Source organism: Lynx canadensis, chromosome A2, assembly GCF_007474595.2.
Source record: "Lynx canadensis isolate LIC74 chromosome A2, mLynCan4.pri.v2, whole genome shotgun sequence".
In the NCBI taxonomy this organism is placed as follows: Eukaryota; Metazoa; Chordata; class Mammalia; order Carnivora; family Felidae; genus Lynx; species Lynx canadensis.
Window position 1 is genome coordinate 96,114,439 of NC_044304.2, and position 21,573 is coordinate 96,136,011.

At 35.6% G+C, this 21,573-nt stretch overlaps 1 protein-coding gene across 2 annotated transcripts in view; it reads left to right on the forward strand.

The window, feature by feature from the left end:
• The window catches only part of VPS50 (VPS50 subunit of EARP/GARPII complex), a 134,126-nt gene that overhangs the window by 82,480 nt on the left and 30,073 nt on the right, over window positions 1-21,573 (forward strand). For both annotated transcript variants that reach the window (XM_030307960.1, XM_030307961.1), the window contains 4 exons: window positions 3,920-4,010; window positions 6,849-7,025; window positions 10,400-10,518; window positions 12,916-13,022. In XM_030307960.1, coding sequence (XP_030163820.1) covers window positions 3,920-4,010; window positions 6,849-7,025; window positions 10,400-10,518; window positions 12,916-13,022 — 494 coding nt within the window. The remainder of the gene's footprint in view (window positions 1-3,919; window positions 4,011-6,848; window positions 7,026-10,399; window positions 10,519-12,915; window positions 13,023-21,573) is intronic.

A 21,573-nucleotide genomic window follows, 5' to 3' on the forward strand; every position in this document is an offset into this window, starting at 1 on the left:
TTCTATAAAACTACTAGCAAGACTGAGCCAAAAAAAAGAAAACCAATTATCAATATCAGCATTTAAAAAGAGGGTATTTATAGATCCTAGACATTAAAAATATAATAGGGTGTCAACTATACTTCAATTAAAAAAAGAATACAGTAAATGTTTAGTAATATAGATATGTAATAAAATGATAGGAACAGCCTTCTGCTAATGAAATTGACAATGTAGATGAAAAGAGCAAGTTTCTTATAAAACAAGATTTAATAAGGTAACAAAGTGAAATACAGAAAATCTGAATAGACGTGTATTTTAAAGAAGTTGAATATGTACTTTAAAACATTTCCATCTCTAGGCCTGCTGCCTTTCCTGGTAAATTCTACCCAACTTAAGGAGGAAAAATCAGCACCACTCCTTCAGAGAATAGAGGAAAAGGGAATGCTTCATAACGTATTTTATGAGGTCATCATAGCACTGGTACCAAAACGTACCAAGGACATTACAAAAAGAAAACTTATAGGCTAGTATCTCCTAAAAATATAGATGTAAAACTTCTAAACAAATATTAACAAATTGCATTCAGTGATACCTAAAAAGGATAATAACATCACAAACAGATAATGTTTAAGAGGGAGAATAAGGTTGACTAAATATTTAAAATTAATTTAATTTACTAACTAACAGGATATAGGAAAAAGATCTTCACAGTAGGTGAAGAAAAAAATTTTGATAAAAAAATTCTACCTTATTTCATAATTTTAAGAAATCATGTTTCTGTGTAATTTTTACTTTCAGTCTAAGTATGGCCTTATACTTAAAGTGTATGTCATGTAAATAGCATGTAGTTTGTTTTGTTGTGTTGTTGTTGTTTTATTATTTTTTTTAATGTTTATTTATTTTTGAGAGAGAGAGAGAGAGCAAGCAGGGGAGGGGCAGAGAGAGAGCGGGAGACACAGATTCTGAAGCAGGCTCCAAGCTCTGAGCTGTCAACACGGAGCCCGACATGGGGCTTGAACTCTCACGAATCTTGAGATCATGACCTGAGCTGAAGTCAGACGCTTAATTGACTGAGCCACCCAGGCACCCCCAATGTTGCTGTTGTTTTTAAATCCAGTCTCATGAGTTTTGTATTTTGTTTGAACTGTTTTTCCTATTTCCATTTAATGTATTCATTGGCATAGTTGAGTTTAAATCCATCATATTGTTTTATTTCTAAAAGTGTTATTCTTTTTTCATTTATTAATTGTCCTCCTTTCTTTTGGATTGATCATGCATATTTTTTTACTTTTATACTGTTTTTTTTTCCCTCAGTTAGCTTCTTAAAAATGGATTCTTATAGTGGTCACTGTCATTTCACTGTGCACTCCTGTTCTGTTATAGTTGATCTTAGGTTAGTATACTTCCAGAGTAATGTAAGAACCAACTTTCTAACTGCATTTACTTTGTCTTACCCTTCTAGTGTTTTTCTATGTTTTTATTGTATACTTTTACTTCCTGTGTTATTTTTTGTATATTCCTTATGCAGGAGGGGGTTTACTAAAGCTGCTTTTGTCTGTGAGTTGGTACCTTTTATCACTGTAATAGTTTTATATTATTAGGTAATAAATTGCTGTGAGCTTAACAGCTTAAAAAAACATCCATTTATTGCGCCACATTTCTGAGGTTCGACGTCTGGATCAGCTTGGTGCTCAACTTTAAGGTCTCACAGAGCCAAAATCAAGGTGTAAGCAGGGCCGGGCTCTAATCAAAAGGCTTTGAGGAAGAATACACAGTTGAGCACATTCAGGATGTTGGCAGAATTCAGTTTCTTATGGTTTTAGGATTGAGATCCCTATTTTCTTGGTGGCTGTCAGCAAGGGAACATCCTCAGCTTTTAGAAGCTGCTCACCCGTCCTTGCACATGACCATTTCCATCTTAAAAGCCAGTATTGGCACGTTGAGTTTTCTCATGCTTTGACACAAACACAGAGGAAAAGACACACACAGAGAAAGTAATATGAAGATTGGCAGAGATTGGAACGCTGAGGCTACAAACCATAGAATGGTGATAACCACCATAAGCTGAAAGAAGCAAGGAACACATTTGTAGATGATGTTTGGAGCTTCTGCAGAGAGTATAGCCCTGCTGACACCTTGATTGCAACCTGGTGAATACTGTTTCAGACTCTGGCCTCCAGAGCTGTTAGAGAATAAATTTCTGTTGCTTTAAGCCACTCAGGTTCTGGTGGTTTGTTACAGCAGCACCGGAAACAGATACAGAGTGGAATTCCCAGGTTAAGTGGTAACTCCACGCTTGATGTTTTGAAGAACCCCCAACCTGTTTCCCAAAGTGGCTGCCCCATTTTAAATTCCCATCAGCACTGTATAAGAGCTCTAATTTCTACAGATCCTTATCAATACCTGTTATTGTCGATCTCTGAGTATAGCTGTCTCAGTGGTGTAGTGTCTCATTATGCTTTTGATTCCATTTCCCTAATGACTGATGATATTCAACATTTTTTTATATGCTTATTGGTCATTTGTGAATCTTTGCAGAAATGTCTGATCAAAACCTTTGCCCATTTCTCAGTTGGGTTATTTGTCTTTTTATTGTTGAATTGTAAGAGTTGTAAACTTTTATAGTTCTGAGTTCTTACATTAGGTCTATGGTCCATTTTAGTTCATTTTTGTATATGGTGTGTGGTTCGGGCACAATCACTTTTGGAATATTCTCAGCCATTACCTCCTCAAATATTGCTTCTGTTCATTTCTCTGTCCTCTCAATTCAGTTGCATGCATACTAGATGTTTTGACTGTGACTCATCTATCTTTTATGACCTTTTCTGTTGCTTCTTTTATGTTTTCAACTCATGCTTCAGTTTGGATAGTTTCTGTCAATCTGTCTTCTGTTTACTTAACCAATTTTTAACTCAAGGTGATTATATTTTTCAGTTATAGAATGTCTGATTCTCTTTTTGTTTTTATTACTGCAATTCTTTGAAATTCTCTTTTCTACCCATTTTGTACTTCTTTTTCTCTATTTTATTTAACTTAATTATAATAGTTATCTTAAAGTCCCCCTCTGTTAATTCTAATATTTGGAGCAGTTTTTGCTGTTTATAGATTTACCTGTTTATTGTCTCTTTACTTTAGAACCTGTGGATTTTTTTTAAAATCTAGATTTTGGCTTTGGCAGTTTAGTAATAACAACGAAACTGTTACAAGAAGGGAAAAGTAGGGGCGGGCACTGGCCCTTTGTTTCCTGGGTCAATTGGAAAGAAGTAGTTATTCTTCTGGAACTGCCTATATAATGTACGATATATATATATATATATATATATATATATGATCCACGATAGACAGTAAACCGCAATAGCATTAAAAAAGTAAGAAGAGATCAATATGATGTAAATGATTAGTGCAGTGCTGGCCATATAAGTACCATATTTGCTAATTTAATTTGTAAATGCTGTGTAGAGATAGGGACTGAGCTAAATATATTTGGAGACTGATAATCATCTTGATCTTGTGGCTTAGTAAGTATGATTAAGATCTTTGCTGTTTAGCATAAAGCATTTATTAGTGTTAATGATCTCATAAACTTTGTAAATTATTTCTCTGCTTTTTGGCATTGATATATAATTAGCTAGGGATAGTTTAAGTATGTGAATTGGTGAGTAGCTTTTAGTTTAATCCCTTAATTAAAATATCATTTCCTGTACATTATTTTTGTAATAAAGATATTGTGAGTTTAGTAAATATTTGAGAATTTTTTCTCTTAACGATAAGATAGTAACAAGTAAAAGTAAATGTTTGTGTTTGCTGTGTTGATTTGAATGGATTCTCAAAGTTGATTGTGATTATGATGATAATTCTATAATCAAATTTTATTTTCTTAAATCTTGTGTGCGGTTTACTTTTCTCCTAACTTTTTGGAGTGTTTTCTTTTTTTAAGGACACGGCTTGATGAATTGAGGATGTTTCTAGAGAATGAGACCTGGGAGCTTTGTCCCGTTAAATCAAATTTCAGCATTTTGCAACTTCACGTAAGTGTTTCTTAGGAACAAATAAATCTGTCTTTTATTTAGTCATCTTTTTTAAAAAACCCAGATATTAAAAAATCATTCATAAAATCATTAAAGAATAGTGTCTTCCTTCCTTACTTAATAGTGATTAATAGCAAACCTCTTTTGTAAGAGTGATCCTTTTATGGATATCAAAATCGGTCTCTTTTTACAAATTCTGTTTATGCACTTCAGGAAAGCTCTTTTGCCTAATCTATTTCTTTTGATTTCAGAAGAAGATCTAATAATGATTTATTTAAATTTTGCAGAAAATTAATCAGCTGTATTTTGATGGTCTTTAATGAAAAAGCTTATATTTACAGAATATTTGTAATTTCTTTTTTTTTAATTTTAAAATTTTATTTTAGACAGAGAGCTCAGAGAGTATGCAGGTGGGGGAGAGGATTAATGAGAAAGAGAGAAAGAGGGAGGGAGAGAGAATCCCAAACAGGCTCCACCAGTGCAGAGACTGACATGGGGCTCGATCTCATGATGCTGGGATCATGACCTGAGCCAAAATCAAGAGTTGGACGCTCAACCTACTGACCCACCCAAGCACCCTTGTTTGTCGTTTCTTAAAGGGACTAATAGATTCTTAATTTATGTTGCAACTCGTAAATGTGCCTTGTAGTGAGACAATTCCTCAGAAATAAAAGAGGTACTTATAAAAAATACTCTTAATTAATTTTTATTAGTTAATTTATTCCTTGCATCTTTATAGAATATATGATCTATGAAAATATTAATTGAGTTGTTTTTTAAGCCTTGGTTGAAACACACTTGTAGATAAATACTCCTTGTGTGATAGATGATGATCTACAAATACCAAATGTCAAAACACAATATATAAACTTAGATCCCTGCATTAAAGATCCAGTATGTTTAGCTTTTGCCCTTGGAAGGAATGGCATTCTACAAGCAACTTTTGTATTCTGGATAAATGTAAAGAATGCATGCTTAAAAGTTTTATATAAGGATAGTCTTTATGGTTTTTTAAGAGCTAACTTCTTATTCAGTTCTATCATATTGCCTTCCTAGTGTGGAAATATTAAATACAGTGAAATGTGTTGATTAATAAATGCTTGAAAGACAGCAAAATTAACATTGATTTTAACATTATTTTAGAAATCTTAATATGATTCCTTAACATTATTTAGAATTCTAGCATTGATTTTAGAATCCCTATTTAAATAATTTTGTTTGAATTTGTATTTAACTATCAAATTATGTTTGTGTATATGAGCACATGTACTTGGTGTAAATATAAAACAATTTTTTTACAAGATACATTTGAAATATTTCTATCCAATTGGACATTATCTCCTTTAAAGTAGTTACCTTGAATTTTCAGTTTTGCAAGGTGGATAAAGATCTACTGTACAAGATTTTGCCTGTAGTTAAAAGTACTGTTATTATGCACTTAAAGTTTTCTTAAGACAGTAGTTCTAGGGGTGTCTGGCTGGCTCAGTTGGTGAAGTATGCAACTCTTGATTTCAGGGTTGTGGCTTCAAATCCCATGTTGGGTGTGGAGATTAATACTTAAAATCTTTAAAAAAGAGAGAGAGAGAGAGTAGAGCTCATGTTAAGGATTCTAACAACTATTTTAAAAAGTAGTTACTTTAAAAACTATTCACAACTGAGATCGTGTTCACTTGACACATGTACTATAGATTTGGTTTAAAAAATCATCTCATTAATTTAGCGTCTTCCCTTGTTTAGAATGATAAAAATAATGGCATTGTTTTTAAGCATTATTATGATTTTGATTTAATGTGTAGTTGCAATTTAAAAAGAAAATAAACACGTCATTTGAAATTTAACAAGCCTATGTAACTTTTAAGAATATTATCTTTGAATATGAAAAATGTGAAATTTAGTATTAATATTAAAAAGATTAAAAACATTACCAAATTACCAAATTTTTGTGAAAAATCATCAAATCAAGAGTTTTGGAATTCAAATAAACTTTAAAGATTATTCCATCTTTTCCACTAATAAGCATTGTGATCTTGAACTCAGCACTGAATCCCTCTGGACTACCTCAGTTTCCTCTTATGAGAAATGCATGATTTGTGCTGGGTGCTACAACTCTTTAGCATTAGCATTGTGGTTCTCTTACTGTAGATTGACTCTCTCATTTTATAGGTGAGGAAATTGAGGCACAGAGAAGCCAGGTGACATTCCCAACGTATGTAGAAGTTAATGGAATATAATTGATTAATGGCAAGCTTTAGGCCTAGAAGATGTTATCATTTGACCTCAGTATGTGTGTTTGTGTTATCTGCTTCTAGATATATGAAGAAAAATAAATGCAAGTTTATAGAATGAAAGTTTTTAAGTTCTTCACTGCAATATAACAAAGAAAGATTTTGATTTTTGTAGAATTTTTTGTAGAATATCTTAAATGGTGTAAACATATAAGTATACAAGGTGTCTGACCTAACAATTTTTATTGTGGCCTTTTTATTGATTAAAACCATATTCTGCTAGGTCTTTGCTGCTATGTGAAATTTTTTAGAATTATTCAAATTCAAGTTGTTTTCAAAAACTTTCTGTGCCATAAAGTAAGCCAAAAGTAGCTTGATTTAGGTAATGCTTCTTAAAGTGATATCAGCAACTGAGTTGTCTTTAGGGAAAACTTTGAGCATATATTTTCAAGTTTGTGTTTTTAGACAACTTTGAAGATTAAAAAGTGAATAACCTGAAGAATCAGGTTTAATTTTTTTTTCTCTAACTCTGCATGTACATTGATGGAATATATTATGTACTTGAATTTTATTGTTGCTAAAAGATATCTGACTCATTTTTTTTAATGTCTAGGAGTTTAAATTCATGGAACAGTCTCGTTCCCCATCAGTTTCACCTAGTAAGCAGCCAGCCTCAACTTCTTCAAAAACAGTGACCTTGTTTGAGCAGTACTGTAGTGATGGGAATCCATTTGAAATTCAGGCCAACCATAAAGATGAAGAAACAGAAGATGTCCTGGCTTCTAATGGGGTATGTAGTGTTTTTAAAACCTACTGTGGAATGTAAGTGAGATTTTCTTATTGAAAAGTGTTCTCTACCCAAGGAGCAAGGTGATTGGCTAGACCCATTTATCCATTCACCACCCATCTTCCTACCTATATGCTTATATACCTGCGATAACACTTGTATAGTAATGGCTTTATAGTATGCTCTGTTGAAAATGTCCTTTTGAAGAATACATTTTGCCTTTATGTTTATTTTGTGCTCTTATTAGATTTCTGTATGCTCTTACTAGATTACTGAATCAGGTAGGGGTAGTTTCTTCACTGCATATTTATGTGATTTGTTGGATAGATGGATGAGGGAATAGATCATCTGCACTTACTTCTCATCCTCTCTCTTGGGCACCTGAATCATTTTGTCCATGTTCCTTTATTTGAGAGAGTAATGTCTTGCTTGGTTATCTGGCCGGGATGTTTAGAAGTACAATGTTTTAACACTTTGAACAGCTCAAAAAACATAATATAAACCAGAGTTTGTGTGAGTTAATGGAACGGATTTGAAGGCAGTTGGAATGAATATCACCTTTATTATTTATTAGATGTGTGTTCCTTGGCAACTTACTTTAACTTTGTGATCCTCCGTTTCCCTATATTTACAGTGAGGGAATGCTTACTTCACAGTTACCTGTGTTTATACAGTTTTTAATTTGGATGGGTTCTTCTGATCTTCGTCACTTCCAGACGGACCCTGTATGATTTTTATTTTAGATTTAATGAAGCCGAAGTGAAACTGTTCAGATTTGACAAAACTCTGTTGAAATTGTGTGTGTATTTTAGTTTTGGCATTTTTATTTTTTGTTTAGTGAAGATATAATTTAAAAAAACATTGCCGTGAAAGTATACCATTTGTTATGTTTTATCATAAAGTAGAGATTATTTCATAGGAAGCTGTACTTACATTTGTAATTTAGTGATTCTGGGTGACACTTTGCCTCTATAAAGCAGACTAAACTGAGAGGAATTAAAAGTCTTTTCAACATTTTGAAATACTATATCCACCTGTACTGATGATTTGCTAATTCAATCACGCATAGCATTTGATTCTCATTATTCGTGTCAATTGTGTTCTATAAAGTCCCTCTGAACGCTGAATTAGTAAATACAGAACCATTGTTCCTAGGTGAAATACGGGATTCAGTACCTGTGAGCCTTTGGTCACATTTTCATCAACCGATCAATGTATAACCTTGTTTTTTATGTATGTTTTTGCTTAAAGACATCTAAGTTAATATAAAGTGTTGGTCTATTAACGTTGAACTCACAGCCAGCAGCACTATAATTCCTGCCTGAACGAAGCTTATCTAACACATGTATTTTTACTGTAAGATATACTACAGTCTTGTGCTCAGGAGCACTAGACAAAACTTTAGTCCTACACTTAGGAGCCATTCTAAACAGTGAAATCACCAGCAAAAAGCACAGATATTTTTTAAATGTGGCACTAAATAGACAGTGAAATGGACATTGTTTAAGTAAGAGAGATGAAGGGATGCCTGGGTGGCTCAGTCGGTTGATCATCTGATTCCTGATTTCGTCTCAAGCCATGATCCCAGAGTCATGGGATTGAGCCCCGCATTGGGTGCCATGCTGAGCATGGAGCCTGCTTAGAATTCTCTCTCTCTCTCTCTCTCTCTCTCTCTCTCTCTCTCTCCCCCCCCCCCCGGTCCCTCTCCCCTGCTCATGCTCTCTCTCTCTCTCTCTCTCTCTCTCTCTCAAGTAAATTTAAAGGGATGCCTAGATGGCTCAATCGGTTGAGTGTCCGACTTCGGCTCAGCTCACAATCTCGTGGTTCATTAGTTCGAGCCCTGTGTCTGGCTCTGTGCTGACAGCTCAGAGCCTGGAGCCTGCTTTGAATTCTGTCTCCCTCTCCCTCTGCCCCTCCCCTGCTCACACTCTGTCTCAAAAATAAACATTTAAAATTTTTTTAAATAAATTTTAAAATAAAATAAATACAACTTCTAAAAAAAAGAAAGATAGATGAGGCAAAAAGGTAGAGCGTTACCTTGTTTGCCTTCAGCTAGGAATGTGCATTTTGGGTAACTCAAAAGTTTCTGCATACTCTATGCATATCCATGGTTGACAGTGAAGGTGTCGTGAATGTTGGGGTTACAAATAAAGTTTAGCATGGGGTTACAAATAAAGTTTAGCAAGTAGGGAAGTTTGCAAACACAGAATCCTTAAAAATGAGGATCTCTTGTACTGTGGAATCATGAAGCTCTGTTGTTATAACCAGAATGTCCTGGTGTGTGTGAATTACCTTTCTGAATGTTATCACGATCACATTGTATACAAGTGGGTAAGAATGCCTATAGAATTCTTGTTTGCTGTTATTAATATGTGATCTAATCTTTCTAGGTACCACATAAGTTCTTGAGAGTTAAGGTCAAGATCTTACTATGGCCTGTCCCACTGCTTTAGACTTTGAAAAAAATGTGTTGAATTAGGGGACCAATTTCTTTCCATGTTGTCTTTATACTGGTCTCCTCAACTGGAATATGGGGATAAAACTTTGTCATAGAATTGTTTTGAAGATTCAGTGAGAAAATTCATGAAAACACTTAGCACTTAACAATGAAGAAATGTTAGTCATTATTTAATCATACTAACTTAAAATATTAAGCGATAATGCTATTGCTGCAACTGCTTTCTTTCCTGAGTCTGGACTCCACTGTCCTCTCCCATGCTGGCACTGGGCCATGGTGCCATAAAGATGATGAAAAGGTTAGATAGGCACCATTCCTCTCAAGAGGAAATCCACCATTTTTGCCCTTGCTCTCATTAGTCCCATGGTGCTAAGCATAATTTTCTAAGCCACCCTTGGAATTAAATCTCCTCATAATAAATTAGAACATTAGCATGTGTGTTGTAAGAGTTTATTACTCTGAATTAACACTTCCAGAGTCCCAGAATTGTACACTCAACCTCTTTATAATGAATTAGCAAAATGGAAGTATCATGAAACGACTTGGAGGAAGAGATGACATTTTTTGTTTTTAGTCAAATGTACACTCTTTTCCTCTCCTGAGAGCTATCAGGATTCTTGTTTTTGTTTGTTTGTTTTCTTTATGTGGAAATTTGATTTTTTAGGAGACATTTAGAAACTTTTGTAGGTATAATGTTTGTATCTTATTTTCCTTTTTTTTTCTTTTGAGCTGGTTAAGGTGGATGATGGAGAAAATGGAAATGATTACTATGATTCTTGATGGCAAAATTAAAAATGAATTACTAAGAACTTTCTTCCATAAACTACTTCTTAAAAATTGGATACTTTTGTTGTGTTGAAAGATTCCAAGAAAGGTTGGCTGTTCATACCCATTGTTGAATATACTGTGTTTTCTTCAGTATGAATCTGATGAACAAGAAAAAAGTGCCTATCAGGAGTATGACAGTGACAGTGATGTTCCTGAGGAGCTAAAACGAGATTATGTGGATGAACAGACAGGTGATGCACCTGTGAAAAGGTAATTGTTCTTAGATTGTATGCTTTTCTATGTTGTGCTTTTAAATACAGTATTTCCTTTAAGGGTTAAGAAAAAACAAAAAACAAAAATTAAATATTTCTGTAGGTTATGATGTCATGTGACAAGTTGATATGTTTTTAAATGATTCCTGCAAGGTTAAAAAAATAGTTTTTATTTTTTTATATTGGGCATAATCAAAGGGCTCTTAATTTAGAGAGCAGTGGTTTTTGCAGAAAAACAAACTTTTGATTTATAAAATCAGAGCTGTCTTTGGAGGCAGTTCCTGCTTCACATAAGTTAAAAAAAACCTCAAGGAGAAAGGGCACCTGGGTAGCTCAGTCGGTTAAGCATCTGGCTTTGGCTCAGGTCATGATGCCATGGTTTGTGAGTTTGAGCCCCGCATTGGGCTCTGTGCTGACAGCTCAGAGCTTGGAGCCTGCTTCAGATTCTGTGTCTCCCTCTCTCTCTGCCCCTCCCCCGCTCATGCTCGCTCGCGCGTGCTCTCTCTCTCTCTCTCTCTCTCTCTCTCAAAAATAAATAAACATTAAAAAAAAGGAAAAAAAAAACTCGAGGAGGAAAGTAGTCATTTGTTCTATATGTGGAGTTTCTGCCTCAATCTAGTAAATGCAGAGAGTCTCCACTCATTTTTCCGATGTCAATTACATTTACAAATATATTTGGGCCTTCTGTTAAGGTTCCTTCATTGTTTTGTTTCTATGATAAACTGTCCTGTTCAAAAACTATGATAATTACATAAGAATTTTTTGTCACCTTCTCCCACTTAAATGGGCTGATTCTTAGATGTGAGTGAGTTAATTTCATGACAGAGCATCAGACATTTAGTGACTGCAAATATACTTTATTCTTAATGATAGATTTAAGTACATTCTGCCCTACTTTTTACCCCCAAAGTACCTAGTTAGTACCTATTTAATTTGAAACCCTAATCAATATAATTTCTCTCCTCAAAAATGATCTACTTGTGTGGTAATGGATATTTTAATGTCAAAAATTGTTCCCATTTTTTTCACATATATATGATGTTTAAATATCTCCCATCTATGATCTGTTATGAACCAAGTAGAACTGTGTTGTTGAACTTCTTCACTGGATATTTCGGGTATATTTTGGCTAAAAGGAAAGCTCTAATTGAAATGAACATGTAAGATAGTGTCTGCCAGTATATGTGTGTATATACTTGCATTTTTTTGTAGGGTTATGCAGTTACCCACCTAACTTACCACTAAGAAGTATGAATAATGTGAACTACAACCTGCATTCAATCAATTACTATCGATTCCAACCTCAAAGTGTCTCTAGAATTTATCAAAATGTCTTGTATTTCACTGATATCATCGAAATTCATGCAAAAATCATCTCTGTGCCAGATCATTGGATCAGCCCCCTTACCTTGGCTACCTGTGTCTAGTTTTACCCCCTCCTAATCCATTCTTGGATACAAATGTAGATTTTTTTTTTCTTAATCTAAAAATTTGATCATGTCATTTTTCTGCTTAAGATTTGTATTCAGGTTAAGATTCATACTCTTTTTTTTTTTTTTTTTTAATTTTTTTTTTTTCAACGTTTATTTATTTTTGGGACAGAGAGAGACAGAGCATGAACGGGGGAGGGGCAGAGAGAGAGGGAGACACAGAATCGGAAACAGGCTCCAGGCTCCGAGCCATCAGCCCAGAGCCCGACGCGGGGCTCGAACTCACAGACCGTGAGATCGTGACCTGGCTGAAGTCGGACGCTTAACCGACTGCGCCACCCAGGCGCCCCTAGATTCATACTCTTTAGATGTGATTGCCTTCAGTGACCTGGCCTTTACCTTTCTTCTTACCACTTTTCCCTCAGCCCACGCATTCTCCATGCTGGCATTGCAAACTCTTTATGCTTCTCTGAGCACACTCTCTTCTTTTACCTCTGTCCCCCCCTTTTTTCCTGTACTTATCACATAAGTTCTACTTTTTCTTTGAACCTAGTGTCATACCTAACCCCAGACTCTGTCATTATACCTTATGTTTTAGATATTAGGTTTAGATTCTATGTTTTCATATTTATAAGTCTGAAATCAGGATGTTTGGTACATTTGATACAGAATTTCCCTGAAACATCTATTTTTTAAAGTAACATAGCTTTTTTTTAAGTTGTTAATTAATGTCTTTGAATCAAAGAAATAGAGTATAGTACTTTAGTTCTCTGTTTATGAATTACTCTTCTCCTCTAGACTGTAAACTTTGTAAGGACAGGAGATAATCTTTATATCCCTACCTGATACATGGTAACATTTTTCATAACTAATTAGGAATGGAGGATAGATCCTAATCTCAATAACTTACTGATTTACTAGATGACGACCCTAATTGCAACTCTGTTTTGTTTTTCCATATTAAGCGTTTCTAGGGAAACTTTAAAAAGCAGGAAGAAATCAGATTACAGTCTAAATAAAGTGAATGCACCCATCTTAACAAATACAACACTGAATGTAATAAGACTTGTTGGTAAGTAGCTACACCTTTTAAAAAAAACATTGTTACTTAAATTAGTCTACTTTTGTTACTTTTATTGGGGTTTTCATTGTACACTCCAATGCTTACCACAAGGAAGGTTTTAAGACTGTTAGAGGTCAATGCTTTCTCATCATAATTGTTTCAAATAGTATAATACTAATATTAATGTCAGTTTTTCTTTTTCAGTTAACTACTTGGTATTTGTGTCTTCTACTTTTTCTAAAATATTCCAGTTATTTGGTATGTAATGAAAAATTCTCTATGTGAATTAGAGGTGTGTGTAGGATGGTGATAGTACCCATTTCACATTTACACTATGTTGTGCTTAGTTCATTGATCTTCACAATCTTCCTGTCAGACAGGCAGAGTGGATAGTGATTCTCTGGCATTTTCAGACATAAGAGCTAAATGTTCACACCATAGAAAGAGTTATTCTTTTTTTTTTTTTTTTTTTTTTTTTTTAATTTTTTTTTCAACGTTTTTTTATTTATTTTTGGGACAGAGAGAGACAGAGCATGAACGGGGGAGGGGCAGAGAGAGAGGGAGACACAGAATCGGAAACAGGCTCCAGGCTCCGAGCCATCAGCCCAGAGCCCGACGCGGGGCTCGAACTCACGGACCGCGAGATCGTGACCTGGCTGAAGTCGGACGCTTAACCGACTGCGCCACCCAGGCGCCCCAAGAGTTATTCTTATTACAGATAAGACCTTTATTGATGATTTTGTAGAAAGCAAATAATGTGAAGAAATGCCATTTAAAATATTTAGGTTTGAAGATGATGTGGAATTTTTAACATTCAACATTTCAACATTTTATATGCCATCCTAACCTTTATGTCTCACAAGTAAGTCTGTACATTTGGCATATAAGTTATAGAGATGTCTTCTCAAATTAATTAAGTCGTCTATACCAGTCAGGAATTTTAATGGTGTTCTAGAACAACAACAACAACAACAAAAAACCTCTGTATTCTATATGGAGATGATAATATCCTGCTGCCTAGTTTGATTACTCTCGACTCTGATAAAATGGTCTGTATTCTTGAAGATAATTTCTAAATTTCATTAATGAATAGGGCAAAGTAGACAAAATGTTTCTTAGAAGTCCCATTTCCTTTAGGGAAAATAGTGGAAAAGTAATAATGAATTGAGAGGAAAAGAAAAATTTGTATATTTTTATGACACACCAAAAAATGACCAGATTCTAAAGTGTTTTTTGGCTGATTATTGCCAGGGAAATTAGCCTTTCTTCTTTATCCAAGAGAGCTAACTGAACATAGCATTATGAGTTCCTGTCTAGAATTTATAGAACCAGAACTGGAAGGGTTCTGAGAGGTCATCTGGTATAAATTCCTATAAAACTAGGATTTCTTTCTTTAATGCCCCTAATTTGTGGTGGTCACCTAGCTTTTGTCTCATGTCTCACAGTGAGTGACTGTACGTCTTATTTTTGCAAGACTACTCATTCAACTATTAGACTGATTTAATTGGTAGAAATCTCTTCCTTGTAATAAATCAATTTCTTTTTCTCTGTAATTTTATCTGTTGGTCTTAGTTACGCCTTTAAAAGTAAAAAGAGTAAGTCTATACTTTTTTCTCCTATTCTTCCCTGTGATCACTTTTCAGGTCTGGGTGGTAGTTATACTGTCCTTCCTTTCTGTATGCTCCACCAGTTCTTTCTTTAGGGTCAGTGTGCTCATTTCCCTTATGTGGTTCCCACTGACAAATATTCCAAAATCCTTGTCATCCTCTTCAGCTTTCTGGACTCACTGTAGTTTCTGGTGTCTGAACACACTGCTTGAGAGATGTAGTTTAATGAAGTCATCTTTTGCCTGGTTGTGTTGAAGGAACAAATCACCCTAACACATCAGTGGCTTTCAGCCACAAAAGTTTACATGATGTGTATTGGCTCCTGATCACCTTTGATCTGTTTCATGTGTCATTCTGAGATTCACGCTGAAAGAATACCAATTTGGAACATGGGGAAAAGAGCAGGAGTCAGTCCATGTTATGACCCTTAAGGCTTCCACCCTGATGTGGCACACTGACTTCCTGTGACATATGTCACTGGCCATGGTAAGTCAGGCTTGACTATTGGAGAGAGAGGTACACTTGCGCCCAGGAAGGCACTACAGGTTAAGATTTGTATTCAGGTTAAGATTCATACTCTTTAGAGTATGCATACTCTCCTACAGTAGAGGAGGATGCATAATCTTCTTACAGGGAAGGGGAGTGGGTTGGGATAAATGGGGAAAATAATACAATCAATCCCATTTAGTGATAGTTTATATTTTTAACCTCACCTAGTTCAAAAAGAACTAGAGGTTATCAACTACTTTTACTCTAAAAGACATATATTTAGTAGAACTAAATCAAATATAAGGCTAAAACAAAATTGAGGAGGGGTGCAAATCATGTTTCATTCAGTTAAATGCAGACAACAGATGCAAATCTTCACTTCTTAGCAGACATAAGGAAATGAAAAAACTGCATTCTGCTATTCTCATTATGTAAGAAATGGATAGAAATGTGCTATTGGTGCTAAATTCAGAAGTCAGTAACAACAAATTCTTATAGAAGGATTACTGATTGACATAGTGGACATTGTTTTCTAATAGTGGATTTAAGAAATGGGGGAAAAGTTGTGTTCTAACGGGCTTTTGGTATGTCAACCCTATAAAGCAGACAGTCCTGAATAAAACCTTACTCAGTGAAGAGAATCTGACGATTGTAATTTCAGCCTTCACCACCACCAGATCTTTTACTAGAATTTCAATTAGTAAACAATGCCTAGTATGCTATTTTAACTCTCACATCTTCCCATTTAGGGCTGGGATTAGGTGCTTCCATTATTCCCTCCCGTAGATTTTTATGCCTACTGCTTTCTCTCCCTGGGATGTCTTTATCTTCAGTTTGTACATATTCATAAAATACAACTTTAAGAGAACCACTCACTAAGGGGTCTCCAACCAGTGAATGCTATAGAGGTGCTTGAAGATAATAAACCCGCAAAGGTAATGTCTCTTCTTACAAAGCCAGAAGTACAGTTGTGTAAATAAGGTTGATTAATTTTGGGTGCCTGGGAAGATGAAGGAACTAATTATTCAATAGTTGGGAGGCACATTTTAGAACATTAAAGGCATATTCAAAATGTCCTTTTCAAGTAGTATTTATTTGGCAGGTAATTAGGAGAGATTAAACAAAAAAGTGTTAGTGGGGTTTCCCAGCCCTAGGTGGTACCTAAATCTGTTAGAAAAGCCCAGGGAGCCTTTCACAAGTGCAGAGAACTAATCAGAATGCTTGCTTGAGTAAAGAGAAAATTCTGTCAACCTGACAATTTCTTGCAGAGGTAGAGAAATTTTAAGGAATGTGTCTCATCACTGAGATAGGCTTCCTATTCAAGATTTTCTTCTCCTGGAGGCAGCTCTCACTTGAGCCAGGTATGATAGGTTTGAGAGGGGCAGAAGTCAGGTTGCCAAAATCCATGCTTATCAAAACTACAGACCTTAGGATAAAATTATTTATTACATTACTTTAGCAGCTGAAAATCATAACACACCAGCATGTCATGTATCCAGACTTAACATGAAACCAGAATAAAGTTATCTCAGAAACTTTAATATTTTGATATGTAATGTTTAAGGAAAAAAATATGTCATTATTTAATTTAGATTACATTCCAATATTTTTGTTTCTCTAAAAGATACTTACATTTTGTTATTTATATGAAATACTTTTAAACAGTTTTAAAACACTTTCTGAGCTGATAGCTCTATATACAACATGATATTTTGAGAGGATGACCCAAGAAGTGTCATCCTTCAGCAAAATGTGCAAGAAAATCATATAGGAGATTTGGTAGGCTGAAATAGAATATTCAAAAAACAGAATAAAAATAAATAACAATGAAATGATAGAATAAAAGCTGGTAGTTAAAGACTTAGGTAATAGACTGTGGTCTTCAGTTCATTGTTCAATGTGTTTTTCTAAATTTTATGAGCTGAACTAACTTTTCCTTTCCTTTATGGCTCATTTATAGCATTTCCAGCTTGCCTTTATGTGCTATTTATATCCATTAGTGGTGTTTCAACTTAGTGCTCTGTGATAAGAATAGCTAACATCCTTCCAGCTCAGATTCTGTTCTTGCTCCTCCCCATCAATTTGTCAGCCCCTACAGATGAGAACAGTCAGAGTCATCTTTGCAGCATATAGAGCATTCAGCCAGTGCTTTTGTAGGTGCCCAGTATACTGAACTGACAAACCTTGATTTTTAAAATCTTGAATATTGGAGCAACACTTTCTCCTCCTCTTTTGTCTTAATCAACAGTGGAGGAACACACACATAGCACCTTCTCTGTACCCTTGAATTTGTTCCTCTGTGTAAAAGTGTGGCTCTCTAAATGAATTTCCCTGGGCCAGCTTTCATGCGGTAATTGCTCTGTTATTTATGTGAAATATTTTAAAATATTTGTTCTCTGTGCTGATGAGCTGGGTAAGGCAGGCCCACTGTTCCTCTTGGTTGTATAGTTCTCCTCCATCTTGTTCCTTGGTTGGTTTCTTTGCCTCTGTGTCCCTCTGTGTCTCCTCTCCATGAGTATGCAGGACCCACAGTCTAGATTTTAGGATGATAATGTAAACGGTGCTCTTTCTTTTGCGTTTCCTAATGAGGTTAGGTTTCTTTTCTTTGTTTCTTTTTTTTTTTCATGTGTATTTATTTTTGAGAGAGAGAGAGAGAAAGAGCGTGAGGAGGGAAGGGCATAAAGATTGGGAGACACAGAATCCGAAGCAGGCTTCAAGCTTTGAGCTGTCAGCACAGAGCTCCATACAGGGCTCGAACCCACGAACTCTGAGATCATGACCTGAGCTGAAGTCGGTTGCTTAACCAGCTGAGCCACCCAGGCGCCCCTAAGTTTCTTTACCTAGCACTCTGTACTTGCCCCTTCCTGCATTCGTCATAACTATAATTATTTTAAAATGATAGCAGTAGCTAAGATTTCTTGCTCCCTTGTTATAGGCCACGTAAACACTTTACACACATTTTCTCATGAATTCTTTACAATACCCCTTTTATACACCAAATAATTAAAGCCCAGAGGTAAATAACTTGCCTAATGCCACATAGCTGCTAACTAGTAGAGCCCAGATTGTCTGTTCCTAGAGCCAGTAAGTTCTTTTCATGCTTCACAACTGGTAAAGGAAATCAGGAATGTTGATTCTTACACCTGGACGAAGTTCACAGAGGTTATAATATAGACTGGAAACAGGAATAAGAACTTCTTGCAGGTGATCATTTGGGAAGAGATGCTTTTCTTAGTCATCTTGAGGCAGGAGGGAAGGGAGGCTAGGGAGACAAGTTGACCAAAGTATAGCCATTTTGATTTTAGACTGACCCTTAACCTAAAAGTCAGCAGCAGGTCATAAAAAGAGTCACAAGATCAGACTCATGGAAAACCATAAGCCTCACTCTCTCCAGCAATAAAAAGCTACACAGGCTGGACTTTCTTAAAATTGCTTCCTGTGGGTAATTCCATAACCCTAAAACAATGGAAAAACTGCCCAATGTGAATGATAAACCCTAAGTTAAAGACTAAACCCCTCCCTATATGGTTAGCTAATTTAAATAAAACTTATAAAACCTTTCCTTAGAGGCAAAGGAGGGGGGCGGGGTCCTCTTTCTCACCTGGGAGGAGAGACTGCTACTTTGTCTGTGAAGTAGTTCCTTGCTTACTTTTATATTTAATAAATCCTTGTCCCTTCCTCTAAGTGGCTTGCTCTTGAATTCTTTCTCTCACAAAGCCAGGAACCCTCCTCACATGGGGCCTGAGGTCCTCCCTCCTGAGGCATCGGCCTGTCCTGCATCCATCTGGGCTGTGTATTAAGTAACCTTCCTCCATGTTTCCAAAGCATGCTGTTGTGCACTCCACTCTCATGTCCTCTGTAGGGAGTTCTAGAAGGGAAGGAAGAGAAGGTGGAGTGCATCTGAACCACATCTCCATTCACTGACCGACCACATTTTTTAAACGAGGCCGGCTAACTTCAGAGCCTTGCTTTTACCCTTTTATTAAGGTAGTATTCTCACTGTAAGGCAGTAAATAGTAAAGAAGAGATTGTGAGGAAACAGCAGTCTCCCACCCCAGGCCTCCCTACCACCAGCCTGGAGGCAATTTCTTGGTCTGTTTTTGTTTGTCTTCTAGTTGTAATTTCCCAGGAAAGAGTAATGAGAGGTAAATGTTTTGAATTCTTGTCATTTTGAATGTCTTTATTCTGCCCTTTCACGGAATGACAATTCAGCTGTGCATAATAGAATTACAGATTAAGAATTATTTTTCCTCAGAAAGTTGAAACCTGTAGTGTTCTGTTCATTTTACTGTAGTTGAATTTCTTTTTTCTCTCTTCTTTCTCTCTCTCTCTCTCTGAAAGCTTTTAGTATTTTTTTTTTTCCTTGATGTTTCAGAACTCTCTGGTGATGTGTTTAGGTGTGAGTTATTTTTCATTAAGTGTGTTGGGTAGTTCGTGACCCTTTCAATCTGAAAGCTCTTATGCTCCTCAGCTGTGACTAATGCTACTATTTATTTGATGATTTCCACTTCCCCATTTTCTCTACCCTCTCTTTCTTTGATTTCTCATTGCTTAAGTGTTGGTCTTTTAGATTGGCCCCTTTATGTCTCCTATATTTTCTCGATCTTCTAGAAGACTTCCATTTTTCCATTTTTTTCTTTCATTTTTAATTTTAAAATCACTTTTAAATTCTTTAAGAGCCCTTGTGTATTCTCTTTCCCCCCACCCCCCATATTCTTCTGTTATAAGGTTTATATAATTATTACATTTCTTTAGCTTGACTTACTGTTTTCTCTGGGATCAGCATTTCTTTTTACTTTTACTCTCTGGGACTGGTGATTTTTGATGACCTCTTCAAATCCAAAATAGAAGGCCTGCATAGCTGCTGTGGGTGTCCCTTGCTGAGTAATGAGAGCTATGCTCTTCCTGCCCCTTTCTCCTCAGTAGGGATCCTGACTGGGAACTTCCTATAGAACCGGGCAAGGCTGGGTGGATGTACTAGCAATCTTTACTTTATGGGGACAGATCCCCCAATTTTTAGAATTAGGTAGATTTTAATCTGTGGTGCCAACATGCACACTAGAAGCCTTTGCCTTTCTAATTTATTATTTTTTTAAATTTTGCTCAGTTTTTTTGTTTGGTTTGTTCATGTCATTTATTTACTTCTTTTTGAGAGAAATCCTAAGAGTTTTTGTTTTCTTTTGTTTTTGTCCGTGAGAATATTCTGGTAGCCTGTACTCTATTGTTGGTGAGGGATAGTGATAGAGGAAGACGTGCTGAATGGTAATTTAATGAATCCATCCTTTTTCAGCTCTATTTCTGGCTCCTGCCCTCTTGCACTGCCCACCAAGTCTAAGCAGTCACCATCCTACAGAATAGCTTTTATCTCCTTCATGGTCGTCTTGTAGTTTATGGATTTCTTTGTATTATTCCGTCAAACTCTCCTGTCTCTTATGTGTCATCCAGACGGGTTGGGACACTATAACATGCAGGTCAAGTGAGTTAGGCTACCTGTTTTTGTAAATAAAGTTTTATTGGAATACACCCATGCTCATTTGTTTACATATTGTCTATGGCTGTTTTTGTGCTACAAAGGCAGAGTTGAGTAGTTGAAACAGAGACCAGCAGAGCTGAGTAGTTGCAACATAGACTGTATGGCATGCAAAGCCTAAAACTATGTACTCTTTGGTCCTTTGTCAGAAAGGTTTACCAATTTAGAAATTGGCTTGGTGTAGAAATTTTTCGAGATTTCTCATTTTCTGGTGATCATACCTACTCGCCTTTCCCTCCTCATCCCTTTCTCTTCATAGATACAGGCTTAAACTACTGTAAAATTCTTTTAATTCAGTAATTCTGAGAAGGTACATAGGCCTCCTCCAGCCTCCAAAAGCCTACTGTGCCCTCATGAACTGGAACAGAGCTCTTATTCTTATTCTTATTCTTATTCTTATTCTTATTCTTATTCTTATTCTTATTCTTATTCTTATTCTTATTCTTATGTTTTAATATGCTGGCAGCCTGCATATCGATGGCCGCCTCCCTCATCTGACCATTTAAGGTATGAGAGCAGGGACTCTAACACCTTGTGTCTTAACACAAAGCCAAGGACATAATAAGCCTTCAGAAATTGTTTGTTGAATGAATTGAATGAATGAATATAAATATATTTAAACATTTTTTTGAGAGTGGTGGGTTTTTATCTAGTTTTTTTTCTTTTGAATGCAACATTTAAAATAGCTTTACCTATTAATAATTCATTTATATATTCTTCCTTAAGATTAATTATATAAACAATGGTTAATCTTACTAGTAATGGAGAGGAGCTTTGTGTTCTGGATATATATTAACCCAGATATTTGCATTCTACCTCATTTTACTTATCATCTCTTATTATCTCTCTCTCTAACTGATATCTCAAAACAGATATCAATTAAAACATGATATTTTAAAATTTTTTTCATTGTCACATTTTTTGTGTAAATAGT